Below are 16,538 nucleotides of genomic sequence, written 5' to 3'. Positions count from 1 at the left end.
GTTTAGCCACGTCGGCCCACTTAGTGCCATGATCTGATCCCCTCAATCATCGATCGCATGTAATGTTGGGGTGGGTGACAAGTCGATAGATTTCCCATGTACACCTACGATTACATAGATGCAACTTTTGACCACTTTATACTAGGTTTAGAATTCCCCAATTCGCATTCCAATTGTTTAGTTTATGAGATGAATTCGGATTATGATTTGTAACACTTACAAATTATTTACATATATATAGGGACCTCCTCTCTCCATATAGGATGAATCTCTAGCCATATCTCCAACTACTTCTAATATGTGTGCATTACACTAGATTTGCAAGATCTTCATATTTCATATCCACCCACTTGATTTCAAACCATAAGCCCAAAATCTAGCTTGGGTTGATAATTAAATTTAATATTATTATCAATATAATTATTTAATAATCATTTTAACTTGGTAAATTGATTTGACCTAACTTGTGTTTTAAGTATTATCACGTCTAGAAGAGATGACTCATTAAACTACATTCAGAATTTGACGAGAGAAAAATTTATTCTATACGTAAAATATTACGTCGAGAGTATGCCTAGTAAAGCCTAAGCTAATACGTATTCGTAAACATCTAAAACTTACATCAGAAGACTATTTTACATAGTGTTATTCGTGTAATCTTTAGTTTAATGAAAGAATATATCATTTTTGATGTTGTATAGGTTTTTTTCACTATGTTTTATAATTGACATAACATATTTAGCATGCATCGATAAGATCACGTTTCTCGAATCTCACACAAAATAATATTCATATCGATTATTAATAATTAAAGAAGCTTTATAAATAGGTTGATTTGGGCTATATTTTTAGCCTCCATTTCAAAGGAAAGTTTGTTCGCGTGGAGGATCCGAATTACTTTTTATCTACTATTTCATAGGATTGTAATATAATTTTGATAAAAGATAATGATAGAGACACGTAGAATAATATCACTTTCCCAACATATTCTTTACAAAATTGACCTATAAAATCCTAATTAAATAGAAAAGAGTTGGAAAAACGTTGCATGATTAATTAATTAATTGCAGCCATAGTGTGTGACCAACAAAAGGATAGTAAAAATAAATCTACACCAAATAATTAGAATATTATGAATTATTGTTATTATTATAGGCATAATTGTTGTCATCTACAAGTGTAAAGCAGACAGGAAGAGCGCAACATTGGATGCTCGAGGAATCCAAATACATGAAACGACGCCTTCGTCCTTCAGCAGAGAAGTCCTCATCTATGATGGTGACCTCATGATGAATGTGTGCCAAAGGCATCATCGTCATCCTATGAAAGCTTTCCTTGATCAGATGTTACTCCCATGGATTCTGAGCCATCATCGTCACCGTCATCATCCTCGATGGGTCTGCTATCTCACCATCTTGTCATCTGAGATGACAAACCCTGCTATATCTTTTTCCTGCATGCTGCCAATCTCAGCGCTGCTAAAACCCATGGCTTGCTTTGTGATATCCTCGCGTGTCGCAGAAACCGAGGTGGATCGCTCGAGATTGAGAGCGATCTCGGCATCAAATTCAGTGACTGCATGCAAGCCCATGAGAGCTCATCGACATCAAATTTTATGGAGTTGATCTTTGTTTTCTTACAGGCTCCAGCACCATTTTAGAACACACCAAAAGAACTTAAACCCAAAGAGATACATACATAGGTACATACATATGCCAGTTGGAACAGTGAAAGCTACCACACAAAAAAGAGTGCAGATGATGTTCCAAGACTTTTCATACGTTGCGACAGACTCGAGCGGTCAATCATCCATCATCATCAACATGTGAGACGAAAGAAGCAGGCGAAACAACATTGCAACCACGAGCACAGTCACACGTAAACGGCTCAAGAGGGATAGACGGGAGAGGAGGGCAAGTGGGAAGCGAGAAGAGAGGGAACCAAAGACCGTCGGGGACGAGGGTGGAGATCGAGGAATGAGGCCTTACAAGGTCAAGAAAAGGTCTTACAAGGTCAAGAAGACTTGCAAGGGAAGAGATAACAACATGAAAAAGAGAACAACATGCAAAGAGGTGAAAAGCTCAGTACAGATAGCACCATTTCGAGACTAGTAACACGAAATATTGCATCCATGTCTGGTGTAGCTAAGCAAGTGGATGCTGGTGATCACAGAAACAACGACGAGTCCTCCCATTACAACGGACTTGGAATAGGTATCCTGCAAGTAAAAGAAGGAACATGAGATGCAGAACTGAAGAGTATTAGTATATCCTTTCTCTTCTCCTTACCAAGTCGTTATCAGAGGTAAGCCATAGAAAGTGACCGAGATCCTTGTCCTCCATTCTCCAAACCTAAAGCTAGGCCTGCAAAGAAAGAAGATAAAGAAGATGCCATTTTACATGTACTGCCTCAACTCGAAAGCCTACCTACCACGGGGATAGCGCTGCAGAGCGAGCAGAGTGAAGCAAGACAGATTGTGAAGGGAGGGAGAGGGAAGATTGGCTAAGCAAACAAAAATAACTCTACTAGTTGGCTTGAAGAGATGGGGAAGAAGACATGAACTCGTAGATGGCTATTATATAGCTGTGTGGTAGTATGTGTGGCGGAGAAGGCAGGTGCATGTCACACGAGTGCCTTCACATTCACGTTATTACTATTATATTTGGAGACAAGGTGGAACTAAGCACAAAGACTCACATGAGGGTTCGTGCACCACGAAGAACATCGGTATCATCTTTCTCTTTGAAGTTTGAACGACTCGAGTGGAGACGACGACGCACACGTAGGCTGGGACGGGTATTTAATGAGCTTTGATGAATGCTCCATGGGGAAACGGGAGGGCGTGGGCGCTCGTCGAGCACAAGGGTAGACACTGATGATGGCCATGGCGACGTCAACACGGTCTTCAAAGAGGGAGGAGAGAAGACCGGTCAAAGAAGGGCTGGAGAGGCAATGCTTCTGCTGCTGTTGATATCTTTTATCATCATATCATACGTAGTCGATACAGTGACGAGTTACTGTTCTGTTTGACGCAAGAATGAGAAGAAGATGGAGGTAATGGTAGAGAGAGAGAGAGAGAGAGAGAGAGAGAGAGAGAGAGAGAGAGAGAGAGAGAGAGAGAGTTGGTGGGGAAAGACAACAGAACAAGAAGAATCATCCTTCATGTTTGAAGCCCTTGGCATCAGTGAGACTTACGCCAACACAGTAAAGAGATAAAAATGATGAAAGCGCTCTGCATGACTCGCTGGAAAACAATTAAGTACTCGCTTTCATCTCTGCATGAAAGGCTGTCATTTCCTTCAGCTCTCAACCTTTTTAACACTTCTCTCTCTCTCTCTCTCTCTCTCTCTCTTACATATATATATATACATATATATATGTATATATATATGTAAGAGAGAGAGAGAGACAAAGACACTGATTCTGCCCCTGCCGTTGGCATAAAACTCTCTTCCCGAAGATATAATTAGATCAGCTTGAATGTTTTCTTTCAGTCACGTGAAGTTGATCTCCATATGCAGGTTTACTGACAGGTTGACGGGGACATTTCATAAGAATCAGGACCAATTCCTTCATTGAATCTGATGATTTCTTTTGTTCTCAAGCTGTCAGTTCTGAATGGAAGATGAACGAGTTCGAACACATCGTTAAAAACGCATTAGAGATGACGAAAGAAAAAGTAGAGACGGGAAATGAGCATGTATGTTGTTATATTGCAATATAATTTTGATGCGGCACATGTCACACTAACGAGAGATTCTTCTATAGCGGCTAAGCCTCCATGTGAAACATGTTAGACTTGTTATATTTGAATGGCAGATGTGAAATGAGATAAACAACAAATGCAGCCGGCGGCCGTAGTTAGGAAGGATTTTGATGCGTCAGCGTGAGACGGCAAATCCGCGGCGGCGGCCGTTGAAGTACTTGGTCCGCAAGGGCTCATCTTGGCGACGGCGGCGGCCGCAGCAGTGGTTGAAGCTACGCGATAGGGTTCGAGGAGGATGGTCCTCATCCCAGAATCCATCTCCTTCACCAGGTCGCACGTCGGCGTCGCCAGCTCGATATAGATACATGCGTCTCCTCACGCAAAGCCGAAGGTTCTAGAATTGCCTTCGTTATGTTCCCTCTAAAACAACCCCCGGGGCCCCTCGTTTCCCGCCCAAGGCTGAAACCCTGGCTCTTGGGCGTCCACTCCAAGCCCAAGCCCAAGCCGATGCCACCGACAGATCTCATCGCCTCCGGAGACCCTCGGTGGATCGGGCCTGCTTCCCCGCCAGCCGGGAGATGATGGAGTTCGGGGCTCAGCAGCACAGGGCTTGGGGAATGGATTCTTCCGGAACCGCTGGTACTTGGATCGCTTACCCCCTTTCTTTTTTCCCCTATTTGTTGATTTTTCACTCGTATCGTTCGTCTTAACGCCGCCTCCTCCTCCTCCTCCTCCTCTCTCTCTCTTCTTGGGTTTGTTGAAATGTTTCTGATCGGATTTATGGGCTTCTCATCTATCCACTTCTTTAGCTTTACTTGTAGAGCACAGACAGTGGGTTTTTGGATTGTTTGACAATTTAGAGGTTAGAAATTGTGCAATCTTGAGAAAAATAGGAATCCAAAATCAGAGAAATGGTATCTCGAGCTATTTTTGCGTGGGTTTATAAGAATTGTGGAAACAAAGGTGTTTCTATCAATTTCTTTCTCTTCAAGAGATTACAGAATGCTATTGTCAAAACAAGAAAAATGCTATAGCGGATTCTTTTGTTTATTTAGGTTATGAAGACTCATCTGGTTGTGAGACAATGGTTGTGCATCCAACCTTTGATACAGAAAACAATTGACAAGCAATCTATGAGTTGGTCCCGGATGACAAATAATTCCAACGTCAAAAGCAAGATTTCAGAGAAGGGAATGGGACAGTTTCCAGGTCGCAAAACAGTTTCACCGTCAAAAGACTTCTTTTCTGATATTGTAGAAATGGAGATCTTCAACTTTTGTCTTTGATTGAATATTTAATGGCAATCAGCTCGTTTTAAGAGTCTATGGAGAAAAAAGAATGATTCTTTTCATGTTTGTGACATAAAAAAAATTGATTCAACTGAGATGCTTGAGAATGTCATCAATCTTGATCGGGATTTGGATTGCAAGGATTACCAGGGACACGGTGTGATGAAGTTGCCCATCTCAAACTAAATTCCGATGTTGCTTGGCGTTCCGCTGTTCTTGTTAACAAAAAAAGGTTGATTGCTAGTTTGTTTTAAGAGTACATGGAGAAAAAAAGAATGTTCTTGGTGGGTGCACTATGTGGAACACTGTTCTGATTTTAGGTTAAGCATGCAAACTTGGGAGGGTCATGAAGCATCAATATTAGTATTTTTGAGGTTATCCGCATATTGCTAGTGTAAGTTCTATCTGCCATACCTGTACAATTTTCATACAAGTATGCAGGTTTATCATTAAAAAACCTCAATTCTATGATTTTTAAGACCGAAACATGTTCTCTTTTTGATTAGTTGAAGTAATAATTTCAGAAGGTTTTTTCAGTACCATGATTCACATCAACTGTACTTAAGTCAATTGGGAAGGATTCCTTGTGCAGCAGGATAATCCACAAACAGATGATGGAACTGTGGCTCCTTCACACATCAGGCCTACTCCTGAAATTTCTGGCTGGAGAGTTTAGGAAACTGGAGTTCTCCTTCGAATTGAGCCCACCACACTGAGGCATAAGGATCTTCCAGAAGACAAAATCTAAGTATGTTACCTTCTTTTCAAAAACAATTAATTAAAATTAGATTTCTTACTTTGTATACTTGACAAAAGTCCTTATATATAGTCCTCATGTTGTTTCTATTTCATGTAATTAGTAACTTTTATAAGATTGGTAGCACACAACATCCACTCAAGTACTGGTTCTCTGTTACTGTATCTTGAAGTTAATATCATTGTTGATAGGTTAATTTGAAACCAGATTGATTTCTCCTATGGTGAAGCAAAAGGCTCATACATACAAGTAGCCTGGTTCCCTCCATTAAATTCTCCTTTCAATTAGCTGACTGACTCTCTGACAAGCAGTATGGAGGAACATGCATGTATATGTCAGGTGCGTGAAGATTAAAATAATACTGTCCCTTAAGTTAAAGCAGTGAATATTAAAGACTTCATTTATGAGGAGGGCTTATACACGATCTGTCTTGAACCTAAAGTTTGGAAACTGACTTGAGTCTCTTTCTACATAATCTGTACATCATTTATCGGGAGTAATTCTGCAAGTATTTTCCATCAAAAATGATCCTAATAAGGTTCTTCTGATGAGAAATAATACGATGGAAAGTAATATACCTTTCTCGTCAAATTTTCTACTTATGGATTTTTTGTTCACTAGTTGAAAGATCGTAATTCTTGATTAGTTTCTGCTCAGGTGGAGCCAATTGTTGAAGGCTCTCTTGACATAGCTCACAGTAAAAGTGGTAACTTGAAACATTAAGAAAATGACGGAGTAGGTACTTTTTTATGTTCTACCAGCATATAAGTGCTTGTTTTGAACAAGTATTTCCGTGAGGTAGGAGAGGATGCCCATCTCCCATTTTAATTCATATGTATATCCACTGGTTGATAGTTGATAAGATATGATTTTTTTTCGTAATATTTGATCTGTTTTCACTTTTTTTAAGTGGAGGTCTTTGTTAGCTTAGGTGGTAAAAAAATCTCATCTTGTAATAAGGGAAAAAAAAATCCTATGTAGATTATAAATCTCAAGGAATCTATTTCAATGTGGGGTTTCCTATGACTTTAATATTAATCACTATTTCAATGTCCGATGAAATTTAATTATAAGAGCATTCATATCAGTCTTTTATGTTGCAGGACAACCATGTCGATGAATTATGCTGCGGATGTACACAGCATATTTTCCAGAGACTTTTAGGTGGAAGGAAACAGCGCAGGGAGGCATTAACTTCAGTTACAGAGAAGTAGTTCAGATGTCGCTTTCTCGCGTTCTTTTTCATCACTAAATTTAAGCGGAAATAATGCCGACTCTTTATACATTGCAGTTGTGACTTGAAAGGCACCGTTTCAAAATTATCCTGAGAGGATAACAAGACTCATCGATGCATCACAACCCATTCCAGAAAGCTAGAAAGGCATTCTGTTCTCGGGGAAGATGAGATGCATGAATAGTTCAACAACCTTGTGCATTTCTCCAGCAACAAAAGAATGACAATGCCCTGCTTTTTCCTTCCCCCAAGAAAGAGAGAGGAAGAATCCACCAAAGCATGCATCGGTACTGAAGGAATGAACAGGTCATATTTCCAGCAACCAAAGGATGAATAGGTTTATAGCAATGAATAGGTCCCACTGCTCACTGCACCACGAGGGTTGAAGTCTATAGTTGGAGGAAGATTTATTATAAGGTATTCTACCAGAAAAAAATATACACTATTTTTATTTTAAAAATCTTAAAATTTGATAATTAATCATCATAAAATTATCAAAAAAAAAAAAAAATTAATAATCATCTTAAAATCATATCATAATGATTTTTTAAAAATTTAGATTGATTTACTTAAAAATCATCAAGCTATATTCGAAATTGAAGTAAGTTAAACTCAGTCATGGAATCTATTTATTTTTTTTAAAATTTGCTAATTAATTATTATAAAATTTTATTATAAAAATGAAAATTATGTTACAATCTTAAAATTTTGGTCAGATAGTTTGGTGAAAGTTTGAGTTAGCTTAGTGAAAGTTAATTAAATTATATTTAAAATTAAATTGAGTTACACTTATCACGAAACATATCTAATTTTTTTTTAATTTATTAAAAATAATAATAAAAGTGATACTAATCATCTAGGAATCATTATGTCCCAGTAGTTTTATTGAAGTTTTGGTGTTCTAGTAGAAGTTGATAAAATTACATTCGATCATTAATTATCATAAAAAAAAATTAAAATAATAAATAGTATCAATCATCTAAGAATCATGTTCTACTTATTCTGTGAAAATTTGGTTGGGTTTAGTGACTCATTAGAAAATGGTACTAATCAATCACCATTCATTTCAGGTGCTTCGATTTGACCCATTAGAAAAATAAAGAATATTCTAGCAGTCTTCAATTAGGGTTTGCGAATGCGAGCCCTTTTTCGGTAAGAGTAACCATGGTTTGATTCAAACCATGAATTGAATCAGGGAAAACTAGAATCGATTAACGGTTTCATAATTTCGAACTTTTTTAGTTCGAATGGTTTGATTTTAGTTCCATCCCCCTAAAATCGTGACCGAATCGTAACTATCTATTTGGATTTGACTCCAAACGGATTGAAAAAAAAATCAAAAAAATAATTAAGGCATAAATGTAATAATTATGGTGTAGTGGTTTTCACTTCAAACTCCAAGTGTAATGTTTTGGATCAAATCTTAGTTGGAACTTATTTATTTATGCTTGTTTTATCAACTAGAATCGTTGGTTCTAGAGGCACGTTCAGGTCCACTTCTCGATGTGCTGCAGAGTGCGCGGAGTAACTCCCAAGCTACTATGATCATTACTGCTTACCTTCCTGATATGGTCATTCGCTACCTACCTCTTTATTATTGTCGTTCACTGCCTATTTCACCGTCGTTGTCTATGGTTCCTTATCCTCCTCTTTTCCTCCACCATCATTTTTTTTTTTTTTTCTTTTTCTCCTTTCTCCTTCCTAATTGTCTCCTTTTATTTCTTCATTTTCTCTTTCTTCTTTCTTTTTATTTGAGACACTAATACATATCAATTTATCATGTCCTATTTAGGATTTAAGTTCAGATTGGTACATTAGTATTGGATCGATACATGTATACTCGTTCATTGGTGGGGTTAGCCTTAAAACCATGTACAGTGCCACCAAACTGTCTACTGACTGCACCTCTTGGTCGGGTTGCGTTGGACCGTCTCTTTAATGGGAAGTTGGTTGCTGGAATTCATTGCTGAGTGAAACGGGGGAAGGCAGGCAGATTTGAATTAATACTGGACGTCGTTTTGGTCACTGCTCCACTTGTTCTCCTACGTCGAGGAGCTATTTGGTTGTGTGTGTGCGTGCGCCTGCCTGTGTTCTACACCAAGCTCAACTCAGCTTTGGCTTCAGAAGTCCTCTTTTGGTGATCTACGAGCACCTCAGACGCACCTATCTAGGTGGGTCACGTACATCTCGCCGGTGCTTTCGCAGGTTGCCTCGTTGCACATCATGTTTCTTGGACCGAAATGATTAGTTCGCTGGCTTCTTTTTCGTGTGTGAATGAGCCCATCTCTTTACGCCTCACGTTGTTTGTTTTGTTAGGATTGTCGGATTGTTCTTTTGTCTAGTTAACATTGTTTTGCTTTTTGCACTGACCACCGATGATTGCAAGTACGAAAGTGAAAATTGCAGCTGTAGACAAGACGGATTGGCGCTTCATCGGTTTATTAGATTGTATTTTCTCTTACTTTCCCGTTAGCCGGAAGTGATATACGTACGCCTGGCTGTTTCTTCTTGGTTAGGCTGACGACTGACTGCAGGATCATGGCAAATCATACTGTCAAAGTGGAGAGCGGAAGAGCAGGGGAAGATGGGAAGCCATCGGTCGGACCGGTGTACCGGAATTCATTAGCCAAGAACGGGTTTCCACCGCTCGACCCTGACATGGCCACCTCATGGGATGTGTTCAGGTACTCTGAGAAAAACTAAGAGTCAGATGCTGCACAAAACATGTTAGGGTTCGTTGATGCTTTAAGAAAGTTCTTTAATGTCGTTTAGTGCATATGTTTACATTGAGATCCTGTTAATGCCATTAACAGCTGAACACAATTGTAGTTATTTGAGTTGAATACTTAAGTCTTGTAAACTCCACTACGGCTTTGTCGATCGATGAAGTGTTTGAGAAGACCAAAGTCCAAGTATCCGCCGATAAAGAAGCCTGAACAGAGGCTTCGGGCTTTCATACTAATCACCTTTTAAGCATATATTCCTGGATGCTTGGATTGATTTTTTTCAGTGAAGATCTTTTAGTTTTTGTGGTTAATGTCTTCTGATGTAGTCGACTTACATTTCTGCTTCTCGTGCATGAATAATTGTGCTTCAGGGTAGCAGCAGAGAAGTATCCAAATAATAGGATGCTTGGATGGCGTGAGATCAAGAATGGGAAGGTAAATTATGCTTGTTATTCTTGATTTCAAGGCTCTTCTTGTAAATCTTCCTTCTACTCCATAACTTTTGCATGTTTGTGCATGGATATGATTTGTTCTCTAACAGGCAGGGCCTTATTTATGGAAAACTTACAAGGAAGTATACGAGGAAGTACTGCAAGTTGGTTCTGCTTTATGTCATCTGGGTGCTAAACCTGTGAGCAAAGAACTAATTTCAATGATTCAACCTGAGTGCCAGACATTTTCTTTTAATATTTGATAATTCTTTCTCCTGGTTATTGGTGTTCATGATGCCCATATATCACTCTGTCATAGGGTTCACGAATAGGGATCTACGGAGCAAACTGTCCTCAGTGGATAGTGGTGATGGAGGTTTGTCCAACTTTTTCCTATGTGAAGTTAGAATGACTTTTTAGTCTGCCGAATAAACTTAATGCTAACCAAGATGGGATACTGTACAGGCTTGCAATGGATACAGCTTAATCTGTGTCCCACTCTACGACACTCTAGGTAAGCAAATCGATAAGGTCTATTTTGCAGTATCGTTCGGGCTTGAAGATCCGACATTCATGTAGCTTTGATAGAAACGATTATTACAAATCTATATTTCAGCCCTTTTACCTCAGGTGGAAAGTGCACATGGATTCTAATTGGAAAAATGACATGTGTTCTATTAACCAGTGCTGTTCTGATTAAAGTTGTATGGATCTATTTTACAAATGTTGTTTGTTCTTTGTTAACAGGTTCAGGAGCTATTGATTACATTTTAAAGCATGCAGAAATTGATTTTGTCTTTGTCCAGGATAAGAAAATGAAAGAAGTGAGAGTTTACATAATCTTTTTCTAACTTAGATCTGAAGGGTCCTCCTCCTCTATCAGCTGGCAATTACAGTTTCTAATACCAACATGTATCACTCATTTTGCAGATTTTGTCCTCCAGCTGTGAATCTGCTCGTCTGATAAAATGTGAGTATGCTTCAATTTTAACTCGTTTGATATATAGAGACCCTTTTTAGTACCTTTTACTAATCTACTGTTGCTTTCGATATGATAACAGCAATTGTCTCATTTAGTTCAACCACCGGGGAACAAAATGATGCCGCTGCGGACATTGGAATAAAATTATACTCTTGGAATGAAACACTACGGATGGTTAGTTTCCTAAGATGTTATTCACTTATTTGATCACTGAGGTGTTGGTGAGAAGATCAATATGGCGTTCATCCTTGTGTCACTGATTGTAGTTTATCATGGACAATTTCCAACTGATAACCAGTAATAAATTTTAAGATTTTCTGTATGCTCAGACCTCAGATGTTCTGTCCTGCTTCAATGCTTTAAATCCTCTACTGCAACTGAGCATGTTTTGTTTTTTTTTTTTGGTTTTGACTTAGAAGTAGTATTGTTTTCTCAGGGAAAAGAATATCCATCAGAGCCTTTGCCCCCACAACCTCATAATATATGCACAATAATGTACACAAGTGGAACTAGTGGCAACCCTAAAGGTGTCGTATTGACTCATGAAAGCCATGCAACATATGTAAAGGGCGCTGACCTCTTTCTGAACGAATTTGAAGACAAGGTGATGTCTTGGCTCTCTTCTCGGTGTTAACATGGTTAATTGTGCCAATTGTTTCTTTTAGGACCATTTTATTGAATGCCATCTAAAGTATTGTTGTTTTCGGCTATAAATCCTTCTCTTTTGAGGAAATTCAATGTATATGAGCATGTTTTTTTCAAATTGCATTCCGACTTGAAATATCTGATTTGAGATTTATGTTTTAGATGACTACGGATGATGTCTACCTCTCCTTTCTTCCCTTAGCTCACATTCTTGACCGTATGATTGAAGAATATTTTTTCCACAATGGGGCCTCCGTTGGCTATTATCAAGGGGTATGACAAAATATTTTCATACAGCCAGTGAGAGTGAAAGCAATTTTGTGGTTACTTATCATGATAGATTCAGCTGCATTTTCTGGATCCATGGCTATCTTTCGGTTGATAATGATGTGATGAAAATTTCAATTGACAAGGACATTCATGCCTTGAGGGATGACCTCATGGAGCTGAAGCCAACTCTCTTTGCTGGTGTTCCTCGGGTTTTCGAAAGAGTTCATGAAGGCACTCAACCTTTTTCATCAGTACAGCTCTCAATTTATTCTTTTGATTTACATGTTTCCAAAAGCTATGGCTTTGGGTTTCAGGTGTGCTGAAAGCATTATCAGAACTCAGACCACTTAGAAGGATGATCTTCAATGCCTTATACAAACAGTAAATTGGAACATATCTTTCAATTTTTTATTAGAATTTGCTATATTCAATGTATTGTTCACTTTTTGTTTCATTAACAGTAAGCTACGGTGGATGAGGTTAGGATATTCTCATAAGACGGCTTCTCCATTTGCAGACATGTTGGCGTTCCGAAAGGTTATATATTGTCTCTGTCTCATGAAATTTAGCACGTTTTTTGTATTCATGTCAAGAAATTATGCTGGAAGCTTGACACCACATGCTGCATGAAAGTTTTTCTTCAATCTCCATATTCGGATCTTAGAGTTATCGATGTTACTTTAGGTGAAGGCTAGGCTGGGAGGCCGAGTTCGTCTTATAATATCTGGAGGTGCTCCATTAAATCCTGAAATTGAGGAGTTCTTGAGAGTCACTAGTTGTGCTTATCTTACTCAAGGCTACGGTAAAGCACATGCTGTTCATTTATTTGACCAAATTATTAGAATCAAAGCTATATTATGAATTTAGCTTAATGATAATTGCAGCTAAATAAGTTGTTTCTGCTATCTTCTATTTTGTCCTTCCTTTGTCTGTCATTAAACAATTATCTTCTTTTTTCTTCAGTGACTGCTAGGTATTATGCAATAGTTGGCTACATGAAATATTCTTGATCACATCAAACTGTTAATTCATTGCAGAGCTATGCTATATTCCTGGTAAAACACGAAAAGATTGCCCTAAATTTATCTAGCAGCACTAGTTAACTGCTATTCACACTTCTTTGAAGGGTTCCACAGTAGCAGATTCTTCATCAGTGGTTAAAAGTTTTTTATTCTTATGTCATGCATTCCAGCTTGCCTCCATTCTTGGAAAAGAAGATTTCCTTCAGCTTAACATATAAGATTTGCCTCTTATGGACATTAAAACCTTTGTTTATGTATGTTGTTAAATATCAGTGTTTCCAATATAGCAAATTCCTTATGTTCAAGCACCAGCTGAGTCAAAACACTTGAGGTCAAAATCTGATAGTGAAGTAGATTGAATACAAAACTGGTGAAAAAGTGTATACGATGGACAGATAATAACCTTATTTCACTGCCTTCAAGTCAAACTCTATTGCCATAGTACTAATTCAATGAAGTCTCAGTTTTGCAAAATTGTTCTGCTGAAATGGTTTTGCCTACTTCAGATTCAAAATAGAATGGATGGTTTTGCCAATTACAACCTTGGAAGTCAGTATCTTATTCCATAATTCTGAGTCCATTGCATGAAGTGTAAACAGATATTTACTGTTGTTTAAGGTCTGACCGAAACATGCGGACTCAGCACCGTCGGATTTCCTGATGATATGTCGTTGGTTGGAACTGTTGGTGTTGCATCTACATACTCTGAGGTGCGGCTTGAAGAAGCACCAGAGCTGGACTACGATCCGCTGGGAACACCTTCGCGTGGCGAAATATGTGTAAGAGGGAAGACACTCTTCTCTGAGTACTACAAAAACCCTGAGCTGACCAAAGAGGTGATGGTAGATGGGTGGTTTCATACAGGTGAAGATGAATGCAAGTTATTCTAATGAACAAACAGCACTGCAACAACTCTAGTCTTATCTCTTGCTCTCTCCAGGGGATATTGGGGAGATGAGACCTGATGGAGTGTTGAAGATTATAGACAGAAAGAAGAACATATTTAAACTATCACAAGGGGAATATGTTGCAGTTGAATACTTGGAGAAGATATATAAAATTTCTCCAATTGTTGAAGATGTCAGTTTCACTGTCACTCAAATAGTCCACAATGCCTCTCATGTTCTAACAACTGCATTGTTTTATTTCAGATTTGGGTTTATGGGGACAGCTTTAGATCTATGCTTGTAGCGGTGGTAACACCACACGAAGATAGTGCCAAAAGATGGGCAGAGCAAAATGGCCATAAAGAATCATTCTGTGACCTCTGTAAGCTTGAAGTTTTAAATAAGTTTATTCTTCAAGAGCTGAAGACAGTTGCTGAGAACAATAAGGTAAACTGCTGCTCCTTTCTTCCATGGATTGAAAGGCTTCTTTACTCACAGTGGGTTTTTCTTATCATTTAATATTAAGAGCCAATCTTGGATTTCAACTTTTGAAAATGTTCAGCATGTTACTGTCTTTTGATTAAACTTCTTTCTCTAAAAGTTTTATTTCAGTGCCATTTTTAATGAACCTAACCCATTTAGTGTTGGATTTGAGTTGAAGCTTTTTCTTGAGAACTCATTGTGCATTCCATGTTACCAAGAAGCTGTATTTGCCAGTGAAGGCTCCCTGGTAGCCAACCTACACAATTGGCACTTCTGTGTTTCTTTTAATGATCATATCATCATGCAGCCACCTATTTGTCAAAAAAAAAGGGTGCATAATCTTACTTCAGTATTAAAGGACACTTGAACAATGTGGAACATAAGAATTCAAATGGTGAACTATCAAAAAGTGGGTTCAAAAAGTAAATGTATTTGCAATTACTACTCAATCAACTTCAGGTGGAATTTATAGAATACTAATCAAAATTTTAACATATATATTTTTTTGCTTATTTGCTTACTCTGCAGCTGAGAGGTTTCGAGTACATTAAAGGGATTCTTGTGGATCCCCTACCATTTGACATTGAAAGGGATCTTGTGACTCCCACCATGAAGAAAAAAAGAGCACAGATGCTGAAGTTCTATCAGGTAAACAAATAGAGGGTCTAACAGTGTGGAATCTTGTGCTTCTGCTCTGGTGACTGCATGATCATGTGCATTTAATCCAGTCATTCTTCTAATTGTTTCTGGTGATTAACCTTCAACTTTACATGTTTGCATTGTGCAGTCAGAGATCGACAAACTTTATCATAATATTCTGGCAGAAGGGAGAGCTTGAACTCTGGAAGCAGTTCATATATTTGTGTCAAATAGAGGAGCAAACTCAGTATCATCATAAAAAATGCTGTTGTCTACTTGTCTATTATAGCTTATCATGCTAAAAACCTATCTTAACTTAATAAAATAGAGTGGTAAATAATCAATGGGCATTTTGTTTCTTTCCTTGATATAATATTATGACATAAGTATCGGGTTAATTACATATTATTCCTTATACTTGGACCTATTAGTATCAAAATTTATATTGGATTCCTATAATTTTGAAAGTAAAACAAATAATTGCATTTGCTTTAACATCATCAATTATATTAATGGAAAGCACAATATGTTATATCATGTGTTGTTGGATCGACGTGAAATTATTGAGCAAAAAGATAATTTGAATATTTCTTTCGCTTCTAATATATGATATGTTAAAATTAATTTTTACTGATAAAATCATTAAAAATAGAAGGGATATTAAAATTATCTTTTTAGCCATTATTTTCACATTGATCTAACACATGATATCATATATTGTGTTTTCCATCAATGTAGCTGACGATGATAAGACAAATGAGATTAGTTATTTCATTTTCATAACTATAAAGATTTCAATATAAATTTTTAAGTATAAAAATCATAATGCTAATAAGATCCAAGTACACAAGTATGGGTAGTTTAAACTCTATTTTAGTCGGATGACTATTTCTTATAAGCCTTTTGAGTTATATGTTATAAAACATAGGCTTCTTTGTTATTATGTCATGGACTTGGTTAAAATTGTCCAACTCATGAGATACTTTTGTGACAAAGTCGCGAACTTAGTTGGAGTTGTTTAAATTGTGAAGCACCGTTACGTTAACTTTTCAGACTTAGCTAGGATTGTCTTAGTCATGAAGCGCCCTTGCGATATGCTTTCGCAAAGAGTTAGCCAATTTATAATCTTGTTCGGATCTCATATGATCTATAAAAAAAGCAAGTTGATTAGTTTGAAAGCGAACAACGGAGAAATCCCGACGTCTTGCAAGGAGGAAAGATTTACAAATAATTTAGCAAGCACTTCGAGTGCAAAAAAAAAGGAAGGAGAAAACAAAGACTTTAGAAAGCAAAACGATCAATCGCAAGTCCACAAACGACCGCGATGATAAATTCTTATAAAATTAATTTGTGAACTTGTGCCACCTGTGAGGTTCCATGGGTCTGAGATGACTAATATTTTGGGTAAAGCTAGATTTACATAAAACAAGCCGTGACATGCAAAAATAAAATCATTTTGGGACAATT

General features: G+C 37.7%; 1 protein-coding gene and 2 long non-coding RNA genes across 10 annotated transcripts; 2 read left to right on the top strand and 1 right to left on the bottom strand.

Moving 5' to 3' along the window:
• Nucleotides 1-1,123: 1,123 nt before the first annotated feature.
• LOC108953627 (uncharacterized) lies at nt 1,124-2,947 on the bottom strand. Of its 2 annotated transcripts, none has more exons than XR_010488968.1 (3): nt 2,698-2,947; nt 2,289-2,363; nt 1,124-2,218 (listed from the first exon to the last, which is right to left on the bottom strand). It is a non-coding gene; the product is annotated as an uncharacterized LOC108953627 (long non-coding RNA). The 2 variants fall into 2 exon arrangements; XR_010488967.1 differs by lacking the exon at nt 2,698-2,947 and adding an exon at nt 2,431-2,630.
• Nucleotides 2,948-4,147: 1,200 nt separating this feature from the next.
• LOC135619019 (uncharacterized) lies at nt 4,148-7,403 on the top strand. 2 transcript variants are annotated; one of them, XR_010489270.1, is made up of 5 exons: nt 4,148-4,345; nt 4,762-5,389; nt 5,588-5,743; nt 6,856-6,962; nt 7,044-7,403. It is a non-coding gene; the product is annotated as an uncharacterized LOC135619019 (long non-coding RNA). The 2 variants fall into 2 exon arrangements; XR_010489271.1 differs by lacking the exon at nt 4,762-5,389 and having other exon boundaries at nt 4,156-4,345.
• A 1,503-nt stretch (nt 7,404-8,906) lies between these two features.
• Nucleotides 8,907-15,415, top strand: LOC135619018 (long chain acyl-CoA synthetase 1-like). 6 transcript variants are annotated; one of them, XM_065120567.1, is made up of 20 exons: nt 8,907-9,157; nt 9,521-9,670; nt 10,084-10,147; nt 10,254-10,343; nt 10,463-10,519; nt 10,609-10,657; nt 10,891-10,967; nt 11,074-11,113; nt 11,205-11,299; nt 11,562-11,729; nt 11,933-12,043; nt 12,184-12,271; nt 12,355-12,421; nt 12,502-12,577; nt 12,725-12,842; nt 13,681-13,926; nt 14,003-14,142; nt 14,214-14,396; nt 14,961-15,080; nt 15,220-15,415. In XM_065120567.1, exons 2-20 carry the CDS (start codon nt 9,525-9,527, stop codon nt 15,268-15,270), a joined length of 1,986 nt encoding a protein of 661 aa, XP_064976639.1. In that variant the 5' UTR covers nt 8,907-9,157; nt 9,521-9,524; the 3' UTR covers nt 15,271-15,415. The 6 variants fall into 6 exon arrangements, with proteins under 6 accessions (XP_064976639.1, XP_064976642.1, XP_064976644.1 ...); XM_065120570.1 differs by having other exon boundaries at nt 9,503-9,670; XM_065120572.1 differs by having other exon boundaries at nt 8,907-9,191; nt 9,547-9,670.
• Nucleotides 15,416-16,538: the final 1,123 nt, after the last annotated feature.

This window comes from Musa acuminata, chromosome BXJ2-8 (genome assembly GCF_036884655.1).
Source record: "Musa acuminata AAA Group cultivar baxijiao chromosome BXJ2-8, Cavendish_Baxijiao_AAA, whole genome shotgun sequence".
Lineage (NCBI taxonomy): Eukaryota > Viridiplantae > Streptophyta > Magnoliopsida > Zingiberales > Musaceae > Musa > Musa acuminata.
This window is presented reverse-complemented; position numbering and strand designations above follow the sequence as displayed.

Coding starts and splice junctions, on each gene's coding strand:
- LOC135619018 (XM_065120567.1), top strand. CDS start 9,525: ATGGCAAATCATACTGTCAAAGTGGAGAGCGGAAGAGCAGGGGAAGAT. Junction 11,300..11,561: donor GGAATGAAACACTACGGATG/GTTAGTTTCCTA, acceptor TTGTTTTCTCAG/GGAAAAGAATATCCATCAGA. Junction 12,843..13,680: donor TTATCTTACTCAAGGCTACG/GTAAAGCACATG, acceptor CTGTTGTTTAAG/GTCTGACCGAAACATGCGGA.